General features: G+C 39.3%; 1 protein-coding gene across 8 annotated transcripts in view; it reads left to right on the top strand.

Moving 5' to 3' along the window:
• The window catches only part of nrxn2b (neurexin 2b), a 635050-nt gene that overhangs the window by 163637 nt on the left and 454254 nt on the right, over positions 1–17159 (top strand). For 6 of the 8 annotated variants that reach the window (XM_051375286.1, XM_051375285.1, XM_051375280.1 and 3 more), the window contains one exon: positions 4871–4900. The exons of the other annotated variants lie outside the window; for them this stretch is intronic. In XM_051375286.1, the coding sequence (XP_051231246.1) occupies positions 4871–4900 (30 nt within the window). The remainder of the gene's footprint in view (positions 1–4870; positions 4901–17159) is intronic. 8 annotated transcript variants of the gene reach the window in all.

Genomic DNA, 17159 nt, shown 5'->3' with positions numbered 1-17159 from the left:
CTTACCTCCCACTATCTCTTCCATTCTCTCTCTCATAGAATAGATATCCGCAATGAATTATTAAAGCACTTTAAATTCTGCTACAGTTTCTATATTACTTAAGCTGTGCAAAGACACTATGCATTATAGATCAGCCTACTGAGATGAATATTATTCACATTCAATCAGAACCATTTTCCAACATCTTTTAAGCAGATGTTTTCACAAATTGCCCTGGTTTGTTTCTCAGGCCTCGAGGGCCATGCCTGCACTTTTTGGCAATGGGAGACATACAGCGATGATTATGCTGTGAAACTTTATCTGTGCCCAGGCCTAGTAAAAGCCAGTGATTTGTGGATGTGTCAAACGTTTTGGATATTGTGCAGTTTTATATCTCGTGCCAAGGGGGTGCACACCAAGCAATAAGCCGGACATAAAACCATTCATTGTTCTTATTTTATACTTCATGACTTTTATACACTTGAATAGTTCTTACTTTTTGGTAATGCTCGTTCCCACTAAAGTTATCAAAGGCATTGTTCTTCACAAATATGTTTTAACCGCTGCTGTGTGACTACCATTTTGGGATCAGCAAGTAAAGAAGAGGCTTTTTTGTCAGCATGGCATGTGCTTTTGTGAGGCACGTAAAGGGCGGTGGCCATATGCTGGTAAGAGTCCTTGGAGGAGAATGCTATTTAACATGCCATCCCAGCACCACAGGGGGCTTGAGAAGCAAACACATTCTTCCTCCTGACTTAGTCCATCTGATGAACGAGGGATAGAAGAAGTGAGAGTAAAGGAAGTGCGGAAGGGGTTGGAAGGGATAATGATGATGACTCCCATTATTCTTTGTCCCCTCCAATTGTGTGTTGCTGCTGCTGTTCTGAGACCCACCACATCTGTTCGTGTGAGTGAGTGAGTGAGTGTGTGTGTGTGTGTGAACATTGAGACAGATTGTCTTGCAAGGTCATTCAAGAACATACTGTACCTGTTAAATGCTTTTTTCATTATACCCTGTCCTAACATGATCTGTGTGTCTATGTAGGGTGTCACAACAACAATTGTCAAGTCTGCACATCAAGCCAAAACACAAACAAACACTGGACCTCATAGTCTTTACTCATCTTTTAGTTGAGATGGGAACTTACTTGTTGATGCTCAATAATTTCCGGTTTCTGGTCGATTAACTCTCTTATCTTCATACCAAAACCACAGTTTTAACCATGTGATTTTTTGTAGATGGTCGATAAATTTTGCTTAACACAAGATTCAGTCTGGGATATGTATGAGCTGATATACAAATATATATAACCCTGGTTGACATTGCCTGTCTTAGTCTTTATCATGCAGTATCTGGCAGAACAGTGGCAGCCCATTTGAATGAAATCAGTAGTTTGCAAAACAATGGTGGCTTGTGTTCATCAGACCTGAAAGCGGAGCAGAAGAAAGTAGCAGATGAGGAAGAAGAGAGCAGGAGGCAGCTGCAGCTGGCTGATGGAGGGCTAGATGTGGAGACAGGGAGCAAAGAAAAGGTGGAGAAATGGGGAGAAAACAGAGGGGAGGAGGAGGGGGCCAGATAAGACGTAAGCATGTCTCCTCCTAATGACAGAATTATGACCCTGCTCCATCTGCCACTCAATCATAACCAGCCAATCGGAGCCGCTCTCCAATCGGTGCTGGTTCCGTTAGGCACTCCCATCTGTACTCACAGCAGAATTAAGGATATAATCAAATGTTCAGATGTCAAGGAGATGGGAGACTCATAGTTTGGGCTTGAATTTTGTCACGTTTCCAGTGTGTGTGGCGAGCAATGCTGCTTGTGGCTGTGATAATTTTGTTTGTGCTCCTATACTGATGCAGAATGGAAGTTAAGAGAGATGGAGCCTTTCCTTATGTCTGTCGTATTCAGATGTCTTACAGTGATCAGTAATTAAAATTTTGAGTCATGCCGCCTCTTTGCTCTCCTAGTGAAAGCCGTCACATCCTAATCAGAATCTGGCATGTTAAGAGCCTGCCATCCTATGCTTCTGCCAAGACACCATAATGTGTGTGACTGGCTGTATGTGTTTGTGTGTATATGGCTGCTGAAAGAAAAGTTTGGCATTTTGCACGGATCAAATCACCACTTTCTAATTTCCTGATACAATACCTTGGAATGAATTTCTCCTTTTGATTGATTTTTTTGGCTTTTCTTTGCCACTGTGCTTCTCCTCTTCACCTTTTCCTGTCTTCCTCTGCCATAAAATTGTGCCACTGTCTTTTGCCTGCCTGAGTTGGAAGAGGCCAGGGTGGGGGTTGGAGGGTATTTGAATGATTTGGTATGCAGCGACAGCACCATTCTGTTTCATTGCAGGAGCCTTCGCCTTATCTCCTTAATGGATTATGAGCAAGGGAACAAAAACAGAGGGAGGCAGAGTGAGAATGATTGGACTCCCTGCAAAGGGCCGGCAGGAAACGGACTGCAGCCAGATAAATAAAACACTCTGCCTGTACATTTCCTCTGCCCCTGAATCACAGATGTTATTAAGAAAAGAGGACAATAGGAACAGCGTGTTGTCAAGAGTCATTTGAGCTTCAGTAGTCTTTGCATTCTGATTTACCTGCTTGCTGGTGGTGGTATATGTGTGTCAGCTAGTCGGTTAGGCTGAGGTTGTGTGTTAATTTGTTTTCTGAGGCATTAGACACTATCTCCTCCTTGTTTGTCTGCAAGAAAAAGAAGGCAGCAACAGAATGTTTAAGTAACCTTAGCTGTCAAGCACCTCAGTTAACCTGTCCGTGGTCTAAATGTCGATGCTTAGAGACAAACCCAGTGCATTTGCTGTGCATGGAAGCTGAAGCTTTGGTGTCGATTGGTGCTGCTCTAAAAGCTGTCTCCCCTTTTTGCTGCTGCTAGAGTTCTGAAATCAGTATTTTAGTATAAACTTGATTCAAGAGTCATCATAGCTCTGCTTCTGAATGATTACCATTTATAGTGTGCTGCATATCTTCAACATCGAGACCTGTTGATTTGATCACCATCATCTGCAGAGAACAGTGAGTGTTTCTTTGAAAAAGGTCATAGTGTGTGCAGATCAGTACCATACCAAACTCTGAATCTCAAGGATCAAGACAAAAATTCCAAATGTGCTTCACATGTTTAATAGCTCATTCTAGTGCTGAATAAATAAGGTAAAATGGTCATACTGAATGGTGAATGATCTTCCTAACAGAATTAAACACTCCAAGGCTGCAGCACTGTACTCCCTTGATGCTGAAGGGTTATTTAGATTGAGCTGTTTGCTGCTAGTGCCAGGAGTCTTATGTTTGAAATGGTATTGATCAAGAAAAGACAGGTTGGCTTGAAAAGATTTGACCTTTTGGGGCTTTAAGTCAAACAGACATAACGTTGTTGATATTCTGTGATGCCTGGGGTTAAATCCAATATGCTTTAGCCATTCGGTTTATTTGGGAATAAACCTCGCTTTAGCCTATAGTTATGACCATGTTTCATTTTTCTCTTAGTTCTTTTTCTCTGTTTTAAGGTAGAAATACAAGAATTCTTTCCACAAGACATGTTACTGTATCTTTACACCTGCCAGCTATGATGTTTGAACAGATATTTACCTTTTATTTTCCTTCCTGTTGGGCATTTTTCCCTGATAATTCCCTGTATATTCCCTTCCCATACAGTTGCTGTATGGAAGCTGAATGTGACATTTTAAACAGGAGGAGCTGTTCTTTGTATGTCATTGTGGTTGTAAATATGTAAACACTGCTGCTCTAGCAGTATTCAAACTTTTTTTTTCATATTTCATGTATCTGTCTAGACAGGAGTGTACAGATGGTACAACAAAGTATCTCAGACATTGAAGACAGTAAGGCCCTCCTGTTGTGATTTCACTGTTTATACTTAGGAAGGCATGATCTTTGATTGGTGGAAATTGATTAATTGTTTGATTGATTGACCTGTTGCTTTTTTCAATGGCAGTTTTGATAGTGTGGTTGTTATTTATGTGCTTGTGTGTACAAATGTGCTGCAAGTGGATTGGATACAGTTGTGTTTAAGCAGAAATTGTATGCATTTTAGCGATGACAGTAAAGTGCCACATTGTTTTCTGCTTATATTATACTATACAAATGAATTTTAAATTTTTATATTGTGAATGTATTTGCATGTATGGATTGTTACGGTATGTGAAATGGTTTGCTCTGTATTGCTGTCTGATTCAGAAGTTACTTAATGTTACTATTGTTTACCAGTATGATTAGCAGGCGCTGATTGTGGTCATATTTCTTTTGAATCAACTGATCTGCAGTCTTGGCAAGATGTGTGCACTAATTTCTCCAGTAAGCTAAATAAATACTTTGGGCTGTTTTTGTGATGCTGTATACTTACATCCGTGTTTGAATAATCTTTGGCTTTGGGTTTTTACAGGCAAAACAAAACATTTTATCCTGTAGCGTTTTTCCAGGTTTATGTCTGACCCTCTCTGCATGAGAGCTCAGGTTCTTTTTTTATGATTTGAGTACAGTAGAACTGTAGGAATCCAGTTGAAGCCTTTTCTGCCAAACAGTTCTCTGTGTGTTCCATAAGTACTCCAGAGGAAAAAAAAGCATTTGTGAGAGCAATAGCCTTCGGGGGTTGCGCCAAATGAAAATGCTTTTTTTTCTAAAACCCCCCACACCTCACTCAAGAAGTGTTTGCTTGTTTTCTGTTACTATTCGCTCTCTCTCTCTATCTCTCTTTCTCGTTTTTTACCTTTGATTTGAACTCTGACATCCAAGTCTGCCCCAGGATGTCTGTCACAAACTGCAGTCCAACGTTGTGACAATGCTTTTTTTCTTCCCGTGCCTTTTATGACCTTCTTTTCTTCCTCTTTCTGTTCTTTTTTTCTGTTTTTTCCCTTTCAAGGTCTGGCGCACCTGACGTTAAACGACCAAGGTATGGGTTCATTCCTTTTTATTTTGGTTCTGGTTTTTTTTAGAGGAATTGACTCAGCCTCTTTGCCCCCAACCCTCGAAACTGCCGCTTTCCCTCACAATTTCCTCCTCCGCTTTTTACCTTCTCTCGGTACCATGTCCCTCCATTTCTTCCCAAATCCTCCCTTGTCTTTTTAACCCTTTGCAACATCCTCCCCTGTTGCTGCCCCCTTTTTCCTCTCCTTCAACATCTCCTCATCTTTTTTTTTGGTTGTGACTCCTGCTTCTCCTCCCCTTCCCTGCCGCCATGTCTTTGTGCTTTTCTGTGACCTCCACCAATGTGTGTCCCACCCCTTGTCCTGTCCTATGGCTAACGTCCTGGACCTTCATCTCTGACCACTTTGACCCCGACGACCTGACCCAGGGGCTGAAGGTAACACTTTTCTGCTATCCCTTCTGCTTGGGTTTAACAAAAAAAAAAACAAAAAACAAACTGCTGATTCTATTGGAAAATCCCTCCAAGGTGAAAGTGTTGTTGAATGTGCAGAGTTTCTCATCACCACTCTGCTGACATTCCTATTGTTTGGCATTCAGATTTTTGGGCTACAGTTCAAGTTTTGATTTAACCTCAATTTATATGTGTTAGACTTCCCTTTTTATAAGAAAATGTGACTGCAATTGTTTTGATGTTGCTATGAACACTGGATGTTATTGATGCTATTTTGTGTACATTTACAGCACAAATACATCTTACACCACAGCTGTTTAATCTCTGCCACAAACACACTTCTCTCTATCCCTCAGACTTTCCTTATCTTTTGTGCATATGAAATGTTTTTCGAAGAAGGTGTTTAAATCATGAGCAACAGACATTTAATGTGAAAATGGGATGCCATTTTGTGTACTTTTGCTGCCAAAATGCATTTTAAACTGCACACCAAGCTCCAATGTGACTACTATCCATCACAGTTATGTTCTCCTTATATTCTGACCTTTCTCTGTCTCTGGCCTCCCAGTGAGGACTGTCCATTAAAAAAAAAAGTGTTAAAGCAAAGTTCACAAGAGAGAAAGGAAGTGAACAAGTGCAGTAGTTAGTGAATGTTTTGACCTTTACTGGTGTGGAGAGAGCTTTCCCCTCTTCACTCATCATAGTTTGTGATTCACACAGTCTTTAGCAACAACCCTTCACTCTGTTTCACTGACGAATCTGAAGTTTTTTTCTTATCATCTCAAGATAATGAACTCTTGAGGGAAAACTCAGGTTTCACTGGCAAATTCAGGAAGTGACTGTTTTTAAAAGATCACACTGGCTTTAAGTGAACCCTGTTGAAACATTTGTTACCTTACCCAATATTTGGTGTGGAGTGAAACATGTAAAGCAGAATTTATATTTCAACATTATATCATTACTCTTTGTAGTTAATTTTCCATTGTAGGTTAAATAGAGAACTGAGATGAGAACCTTAATTACTGCTGTGAAGAAATTAGATAAATGCAGCCACAGAATCAAAGTCAACTGTACCGTCTGTTATTACACTCTAGGCTTATGTGTTAAATGATGAGAGTATAAATTAGTTTTATCACTTTAAAAAAGTTCCACTGCCGTCAGTTCTACCACTGCAGGTAAAAGAGTGCCTGAAAGGTTACCAGTAGATGCAGTGGCAAATTTTAGTGCACAGGTACCCATAGGTAATCAACTTGATTGATAAAATGTAAAGCTAAACCAAATGAGTACAATCTCAATGAGACGTGTCTCCAGCCATGACATTAGAGGCACAGCTGTAGATAACATAAGAAGGCAAACAAGATCAATTAGACACCTATAGTTTTTAAAAATTCATTTTAAAAGTAGCGCTTTATGAAATGTAGCTTGTTAATCTACAGGACATAAGATGTACATCATCATATCTTGTGCATCACTTAAAAATGTCCTCATTCTCTGGATAATGATACTTAGCACTAATGCTGAGTTCACACTACAGAATTATAGCCCTGACTTTTTACCACATTATTTTTGGGACATAGCTGACAGCCCAGATCACATGGATCTTGCAGACACCCAAAAGATATCAAGCAGGTTGAGTGAAGCATGCAACAAGCTACAACCAATGAGAGCAGAGAGGGACTATCATCCGCACAACCCAGTATTTGTAACCGTCCTTTCTGAACCACAGAAGCAGCTATCCGTTTTAACTGTATCCCGCATGGTATTCTCGTTTGTTTTCGTGACAAAATATAGTTTGGAGACCAGACAGACTCATCGGATTCCTCTTTGTGAAAGATCTTAAAATATGTGACCGTCACAACGACTTTTTTTTTTCACAATTGCAAGACATAAAGTTGCATTGTGTGAACAGTAGGGATATCCCGATCCGATCTCAGCAATCTGTATCGGCACTGATCAAGGCATTTTTTAACTCATTGGTATCGGCTGTGTTGATTATTGATCCGATATGATCTTTTGTTTTACGTTTGACTCACTCATCACTCTCTTTTCCTCCGCTGTGTGTGGGTGTGGGTGGGTGTGTGTGGGTGTGGGTGTGTAGGTGTGTGTATGTGAGAGAGAGAGAGAGAGAGAGAGAGAGAGAGAGAGAGAGAGCAGAAGTGGTCAGCATAGTTTCACTGCAGGCGGGGCTGCCTCTGCTCGGAGAAGAGCGGTAGAGACACAACCACACTGAACACACCACGGCAAATGCAACAAAAGTCCTGCGAACATAATGCCATTAAGAGTAATTAAGGATTGTAATCGGCACAAAAGAGTCAGTAGAATACACACAGTTCATTCCAGTAACGCAGGTAAAAGCTGCACCAAAAACTGGAGAAAGAAACTCCCTCCAGACAGCGACAACACCAAAAAGATTACAGAGGGTTTGTTATTTAATAGCTGCTAAATAACAAAAGCATTAAGGAATAGCTCCGATGCAGGCATTTTGTTCCTAATGCAATGCAGAGCTATTCAATTGCAAGCCTATACATTGGATTGATTTTAATAACTTTAATGTATGCTACCTGAAGTGTGCAATGTGCACTGTATAATCTTATAAAGAGTAAGATAAAAAGTATTGGATCGGGACTCGGTATCGGCAGATACTCAATTTTAAATTACAGGGGCTAAAAAACTTAGTGAACAGTACAGCAATCTGACGTGGATGAAAATCATGTAGTAGGATGTAACTATTCTTAAACATTTTCCCAAAATTCATGCTTTTCTTTGATAGGATACAGTAAAAATGAGCGTTTCAGACTGCAGCGTTTTATGCTAACCATTATGGAACAATAATCACAAAAGTTTATTTACATTCAGTAAGAAACATTGTTATTGTAATTGTCAGTGAATTGATCAGTCAACTGAAGTTTTTTTTTTACATGCAATCATTTTTATAAGTACATTTCATGTGTCAAACTGAAATGTGATGATTCCAGTATCACATAATTGTAAATTTCTTTGGCTTTTGGAGACTTGTTGAATCTCTAAAATACATATCCCCTGTGTTAAAGGACCAGTGTGTAGGAATGAGAACAGGCTGTGAAGGAGAAACTAGTGTGGTTGTGAAACTCGCAAAAACCGCAATACGCCCCATCTACAGCCCATGTTCGGTTTGTCCTTTCTGGGCTACTGTAGAAACATGGCAGACTCCATGAAAGGTGACCCGCTGCGTCTGTAGATCAAAACGGCTCATTCTAAAGTAATGAAAACATAACGATTCCGATATCTGGGTGATTATACACGAATAAAATCATACCTATGAATATGATATTCCATCTCTGCTAATAGGTCCTCCTAAATGTTACACATTGGATCTTTAGGTTAGTGTGCAAGTACACAGATGGGCACACAGATGATCTTGGTGCTAATCCTCCGATCACATATTTTGAATAAGGTAGCCGACAGGCCAATTCTCAATACTGCTGTTTTTCCCTAATCTTGTGACATGTATCACATAACAGCCCACTGTGAGCCTGAATTACTTACTGGCTTTACGCAATGATTTTTCAAGTACAGAAATTGAGATTACATTTATTTACTCTTCTCTTACTTGATTTAACTGAGTTAGCACTTTTTTTTTTTTAAAGCGCTGTTATAAAGAAATGTATTGCGCTTGAATGTTTTGTTGTCTTTTTATCTGACCTTTTATGCCATATATTTCAAACCCCAGCTTTGCTTCAGAGCTCATCCCAGCAGAAAACTTATGTAAAATGGTTCCTCACAATGCCTACTTTTTAACTATCATCGAGCAAGATGTTTACCAGTTCATTGCTCCAATACGGCTCCACACAAAGGTGGAATATATTTCTCTATCCCCAGCAGACATTTGCTGCTACCAGCAGATGAATCATAACCATAATCCCTTCATCTCTATGCAGCCTCTACTCTGCCTCCATATAGCACCCTCAACCTGCTGCCATTTAACTCTGATCCCTGTCTGTAGTCCATACCAAACTTGACTGGCTATTTACTCCCGCCACTCTGTCAGAGCAACATGAGCAAACACCAAGATAATAGAACATACCAGAAGAATGGGTAATCTGACATTAGAGCGTCTATGAATCTTCATCATCTCCCCTGAGACACGCCCTGATCTCAACATCAGACCTGCAGGATCTAATCCACCTTGTCCAAGGCATAACAGTGCATTGCCTGTCAACTTGGTCAAGTTTAAACTTTTAAAAAGAGAGAAGGGGGTTGGGATTGTATAAAATAAGGGGAGGTAAAAAGTTGTACAGAATAAATTGAATCCATCACACGCACAGCTGAGCTGTTTTGATCTGCATGTCACTGACTGCAATCCACTTCCCTCTCTCTCTTATTCATTATTTTTTTTCAAAAATTGTTATGTAATAAAAAACAATCTCACAACAATCATTCAGTGGAAGTCTAATACATAATTCTGTTTGGAGATAAAATAAAACCACTACTGTACAGTACAGGTAAATGTATTTTTTCTTTTATCAGACCTGGCCCATGTTAAATAAAGACTGAATGAAAACAAAAATCACAAGGTAAATAACCTGGGGGATGAATGCCATATTATCATAGTTCAATGTGAAGTAGCTAAATAGTCTAGTTTCATTAAACAAAGCCTAGCCAGATCACCCTCTAGTCTGAATAAATTTGTACCCAGTGGACAGGCCAAAAAACATCTTAAAATAGAAAAATCAATAAACCTATTTGGTAAAGGCGAGAACGTGTGACATGTTAGCAAATTAGATGATTTTCACTGAAAGATTTAGACACCTTTCAGCTTCCCAGGCATCACCTTTCTTAATATTTGTGTCAGTGCGTACATGTATGTGTCTGTGTGTGTCAGGATAGCAATGTTTTCAATAAAAGAAATAGTTTTGGTCAGTGTTAACGATCAGAGGCAGGTGTCTCAGCCGTCACATAACCAGGCCAAGAAAATCAATGTCAGTCTCCTCTCAAACCCAAGGCTGTCCTTCATAGCTGTGGGAAGGACAAACCCCAGGCTTCAGTCACTGCTGATCTCTATCGGCCTGTCTGTAAGACTGCTGCCAACCCCACACATTCAGCCACGTTTGTAAAGCAACAGATTACACTTAACAATAAAATAGTGATGATCATTTAAGAATAGCTTTGACACACATAATGACCAGCCAGAGTAATTGAAGTCGGCTACATTTCTGATTAACATCTCCTAAATGTTTACATCTAAGGTAAAAATTATACTCAGTAATATAATATAATCTCACCACTCATAATTTGTTCATACATCTAGATATATGGTTAGAATTATAAATTTCAGAATGTGAAGAAATTCTGTATATGCAACAGCAGCATAGAAGTAAAGTATTTGGGCTAACTTGTTCAAGGAGAAAAAATAATAATCAAAACTGCAAGCAGCATTGGGCGGCACCTCACTCTCCACGCATCTCGGGGCGTGCTGCGGCCGCGTCACGTGCCGTCGTAACACGTGCAGACCACAACATGAAGCAAGTAAATCAGCTCAAAATTGCCACGCATCACTTACTTCCTGTTGGCAGTAGGTGGCACTCTCATTATATCTGAATATTGTCATGTAGACGTGTCAACTTCCTGTCGTCAACTTCCTGTTGCCACCAGGTGGTGCTATCACTATTACTGAATATGATTACATAGATGTCATCGTCATCATCCTAAGGGAGTTCTGACAGGATTTAAGCTGGATCTGGTCAATCTGCTGGAAGATATACAGTTAAGTATAAAAATGACACTTCCTTTCACCACTAAGTGGGTGGCGCTATCACTATTACTAATATTGTAATGTAGATGTGTTCAGGTCGGGACTCTTATCAAACGTGAAGTTTCATTGAGATTGGACCATGTACACTGAAGTTATGAGGACTTGTACAGGGTGGGAATGTTACAGAATATGTGAAGTTTAGTGGAGATTAGACATTGTACATTGAAGTTATGAGTTCTATCTATTTCATGGCGAATCATCAAAATTCAATGCCACGCCACGGGCACGCTGTTCAAGGTACAGTCACAAATAGCACAACTTTTAATCAGCACATTTTTTTTAACCATACTGACCAATTTTGATGTTGGTCCGATATATTGCTTGGGACGAGTTTGTTCAAATACAAAGCAAAAAATTGCAAAAAATGGCTGTAAAATTCAAAATGGCCAAGTTTGAGGGAAAGCCAGGGACACGCCCTTCAACCTACAGTAACAAATAACACAACTTTTAATCAGCAATGTTTTTTGACTGTACTGACCAATTTTGAAGCAGATCCAATAAATTCTCTAGGAGTTTGTTCAAATACAACGGACACGTCCTTCAACATACATGCACAAATAGCACAACTTTTATTTAGGGATGCTCGATATTGGCTTTTCCGCCGATATCCGATATTCCGATATTGTCCAACTCTCAATTTCCGATACCGATATCACCCGATACCGATATATGCAGGCTTTTTAAACTAAAACTGTTGGTAACAACATAACAGATCTCCTATTGTGGAATTAACACATTATGCCTAATTTTATTGTGATGCCCCACTGGATGCATACATAAATGCAACATGGCTTTCCAAATGTAAACACTGTGCAAAATAAGAGAACAACTTCAACTTTCATTGTATTAATACTGAAAAGAGTGCTAATGCTAATCGCTAGCTACGCGCTAATCGCTAGCTACGGGCCAGTCGCTAGCTAAGCGCTAGCTTTGGTTAATGTGTTTAATTGTATTATGCACCTGAAGGAGTGCTAATGTAAATTCTAAGCCAATTGTTAGTTTGCTTAAGGAACAGCTCATAGCAGGGTCAAATATTTAAGGTACATTGCACTTATTTTGTGTTAATATTAAAATCATTCAGCTTTAAATTGTTTGCTTGTTAGCCACGGTTAGCAACCAAACAGTCTAGGGTGTAGTTGTTCTACATCATATAGCGCATGCCGGTAAACGTCCCATGCTGCGTTCATGCAGGCTCGGAAACGCTGAAGCCTACAGAACAAACATCGGTTATAAAAACCCGATACCGATAATTCCCGATATATTTTAGTGAATTTCGGCCGATAATATTGGAGGGCCGATATTATTGGTCATCCCTACTTTTAATCAGCACCATTTTTTTGACCGTACTGACAAATTTTGCAAGATGCAATTAATTCCCTAGGAAGAGTTCGTTCAAATACAACGCGAAAAGTTCGCCGAAAGTGAAAATGAAAATCCAAATGGCTGACTTCCCGTGGGGTTTGGGGTATGGGTCCAAGAGGCTTTTTTGTACGTCTCGGCATGTTACACGTGCCTACCGAGTTTCATACATATCGGTGAAATGTGGCGCCAGGGTTGCTTTTTTTTATCCTGTAGGGGACGCTACAAACACGATTTTTGGTATGTGAGCTACAGGCACCACTCTACACGTGCCCGAATTTCATATTCATACCTATTATGTTCTCCGCACAGTGATGTACCCTGCCACCAGAGCGCCACCTAGTGGCGGATTGTTGACACATTTTCTAGGGAGCCTCAGGGAGCCATGGGCAAGCATCATACCAAGTTTCATTTTAATCACACATGCCATTGCAGAGATATAAACTTCTTCATTTTAAAGAGCGCCACCTTGTGGCGATGGCCTGAAATTGTGCACGATGCCTAAGGAAGACATGGGGAACTATGGACCCAAGCTTGGTGTCAATCGGACATACCAATGTGGAGAAATGGTCCACTTCTTTTTGTGACGAAAAATCAACAGGAAGTGCTAATTTTATAACGTGCTTATTTTTTGAAATATCAAAATTCTTTAAATAACCTTTTTATTAGGACGGTCCCCAGATGCTACGTGAAAAATTTGGTCCGAATCGGACAACGCGCATTGGAGGAACACGTAAAAGTAATTTATGACATTTCGAACGCTCTAACAAAGAAAAATTACAGGCGAAATTAGGCGTGGCCTATATAGGGAGATTCAACTCCATTCACCGAATTCGTAGGCATGAGGTTTTTGATTGTGTGACAAACTATGCAGAAGTTATTAGCCTAAACGCACTTTTTATGATAGTGGCTGCAGCTAGTGGTGGACCCAAAAGCGACGCATAGAATATACATTTTTTTCACCAGGCCTGACCACTTTGCCACATACAATTTGAGTTTTCATATATGTTCAGGGAGAAAAATCGCAGTGAAAGGCGCTAAAAATAATAATAAAAAACATAGCAAATACAATAGGCACCTCCAGCGGTCGCTGGCTCGGTCCCTAATAATAAAAAAGACTTTTGCAAGCTTATCCCGAAGGTAGTGCACTACTGACCTTGACCAATTGTGTGGTCAAGCTTCCACTGTGATAGGATTACTTTGCACTGGTCACAAATACAGTTTGCACAACATTCACAGGTAAAGGTGGAAAAAGGGGGAGAAATTGAGGCAATTTGTTTTAGTGATTCTGAATTAGACTTTAAATGTTACAGTTTGGGAGGTATTTGCCAAAACATTTATTAGTTGTTTTTGCATCACAATATTGAAAATCCTTGTCTTCCCTGAGTCGAACAATGCTAAGAGAACACCTTTTGACTGATTGGATTGAGTTATGTAAATATATTACAGTTTCAAATAAATAATAAATTATTATACAATATACAAGCTTATCTTGTCTGAGACAACAGATGACTGTGAGAATATGCACACACATGCATATTTTAAATATACAAAGCTATATATAAAGCTGTCCAAACAAAACAAAAACATCCATTGAGATTCCATAAAACCTGGTTTTAGGTTTTAGCTTTTGTTACCAGACTAATCGTGAGTGGTAAGTAATGTCCAAACCCTGTACAAACTAAATATGGCATCTGAACAGCACATAAATTATTCAATATTTATTATTATTGGGACCTGCTGACACCAGGGTTGTGTATACTGTACTTTTGCTCACTCGGTTGAGGACCAATAAACCAACTTAAAATTGGCTAAATTAGGGTTCAATGGAAATTGCCACATCTTCATTTATTTTCATCAAATAACTTGCTAATTGCATTTACCATGGGAAAATCATGGGAAAGCAACTCAGTGATAGGGTAATTATTATATGTAATAGGTTATATTTTTATTTTGTCTCTCCACTCATGCAGAAATGCTAACTAAAGCTTGAATATAATCAAGTTAATAATAATTTAGCATTAAGTGTAACAGTAACGATCCGGTGTATACTAGGGGTGGGCGATATGGGTAAAAAATAATATCTCGATATTTTTTGGGATTTTGGCGATAACGTTAATCAGTCGATATCCTTTAAAATGTGATTGGAATTGTCTGAGTTAGGGCTTGTGTCCACCAAACGTGTTTTTAGTGCTGAGAGCGCTTGAAAAATTTGTTTTTGAGCGCTCTCAGCCCTAGAAACGCAGTGTTAAAAGTTGAACTGATTTCGACTAGAAGCGCTCTGACGATGCGCGAAAAAAACGTCTCCGCTGACACCTTTTTACCACTGAAGGCGCTTAGCACTCTGAACGCTGAAGCTCATAGAATTTATATCGGCACTAAATCATCTGAAGTACCGGTAGCTTCAGGGACTGGAGGTGTTTGCATTTTCTCTCTATCATCACAACGCGCTGCTAAACTGCTGCAAGGAGGAGGCTAGCGAGAGGACGTGATCACGTGACTGAATCCTGCCATGCTGTAGAGAGCGTTGCTGCACCATGTATTAAGTGGATGCGAGGAGTTTCCATGTGCGTTTCAATAGTTTTGGCGAAGTAATTTAAATACTTGATAATGGAAATTTGCACATCGTCAAAACAACGACAATATTATCGCAAACGATATATATATCACCCACCCCTAGTGTATACGCAATTGTATCTGGCTCCATTTATAGAAATATCAACAGTCCATATTATTGTTAAGTTTAAAAGCCACTGTGTTCACGTGTCACTCTGAACAGCTACCTTCAACGTGTTTCAGCTTTAACAATCTGACTAAAGGGCCCTTAAATAAATAAAACTAACATTTCCAGTAATAGAACAAATGTGCAAGCTAATGGCTCTAAATTGGCAACATTTCCATCACCTTGGCTTCAGAATTGCAGATGCTTTTTCCCACGGACCATTTGGTCTCTATGTGAGTTAAGTCCCCCACCATCACCACCTCCCCTTTTGGAGAGGCCAGCATGATGCATACTGGGAATCAAATTAACCAGGCCCCGGGAGATTGTCTCTTGGCAGGTTTAATGTAGATCTCCTTGGAGATACTGGAGGGAAAATGAAGGGAATATCCAGCCTGATCTGTATCTAACCTCGAATGTAATAGACTAGGTCCAGGTTAAGATAGCCATCTCTGTCTTAGCTCACTGAGGGCAGTTTATGGAGTCCATGTGCCACTGCGTTTGGTCTAAGCTATTTAAACACATTGAGAAGTGCAGTGAAGCTCAATAAGTGTGAAACCAACAGGACTTCATTCTTTACACTTTATCATTGTATTGATATGTCAGCCCAATACTTGTCTTTAATTAAAACGTGGATGTCAGACTTCTAGTGTTGTTGTAAAACAGTCTGATTAGGTTTAGAAATGATTTCTACTCCAACACTTGTCTATGTTGTGTCTCCACTTCACCTCAGTTGATTTATGTAACATTTAATTTAGAACTAACACAAGCATGCATGACTTTACTATTACTGTATTAACAATGTTTATGGTGGATTATTTTTTCTTCACATTCTATATTCTATTTAAGATGCTTTTTTTAAGATTGTAGGGTAAATACCAGAGCATTAAATAATAAAACACATTTTAAATCTTAAGTTACTATTGTTTAGTTTTTTTGTTTTACAAAATATTGATAAAGATGCTTCAAACCAAAACATCTTGCAAAAAGCTTTATTTCCATTTTTCAATATGGCTTTTAAATTATCTTTGTTATAAATTGCAGGAATACATTGTGATGGGTTTTTGAGTGCAGCTTATTTGCCCACTGCCCTTTTGAATTCATCTAGAGTTAGAATCTCTCCAGATCTCATTTGAGCAGTGTAGACTACTTTCACCATTTAGTCGAAACATGGATATGCATGTGTACATGTACAAGCAATACACACACATGCTCACAGACACACGCACACACATGCACACACATGTTCACAGACACACGCACACACACACGCGCACACACACACACACACACACACACACACACACACACACACACAAAGAATTAATTGGCAATGGCTTGACATGTTGACAGATAAAAAAGAGACACCTGCAGTTTTCAAAACAAACTGTTTTATTATATAAAAAAAAGACAGAGCAGTGGGGATATTGGCATAAATACAAAAGACTATAGTTGGTTCAATATTAAAACAGCTTTAAAAAATGTGCTGTGAAGTGTGGGCAGTAATAAATGAATTGTTGCAGTGATATTAGAAAACAGTCTATTGACAAAATGCCAGTAACTCAAGGCAACAAAATGTATCTAATGTTCTGGACATTAAACAAACAATGTTATTATCCATGACTTAAAATACTGATTATTTTTCTACCACCATAGTATGGGCTATATTTTTATTCTAGCACTTTATGGCAAAAGGGCTGACAAGTGAAACAAATAGAAAGGTTTGGTTCTAAAATAATGCACTTAAAAATGAATAGTACATAATCCAAACACGCTGTGACTCCTGGATGACCTAAAACCACTTCGACCACTGAGATCTGTTAGTTATCTGAGTAGGTGAGAACTTTCTCCTGTCACATTTTCCTAATTGTGAAAGTTCTTTCAGTTGGTTTCCGATAATTTGAATGGGCAGCAGCATGGTTCAACTCCTGCACGGCTCCACCACTAAAGCTGTGTTGCAGAAT

The sequence above is a fragment of the Dicentrarchus labrax genome, unplaced genomic scaffold, assembly GCF_905237075.1.
Source record: "Dicentrarchus labrax unplaced genomic scaffold, dlabrax2021, whole genome shotgun sequence".
NCBI classification, from domain to species: Eukaryota; Metazoa; Chordata; class Actinopteri; family Moronidae; genus Dicentrarchus; species Dicentrarchus labrax.
Note: the sequence above shows the minus strand (reverse complement) of the source record. Positions and strands in the feature narration are given on the sequence as shown.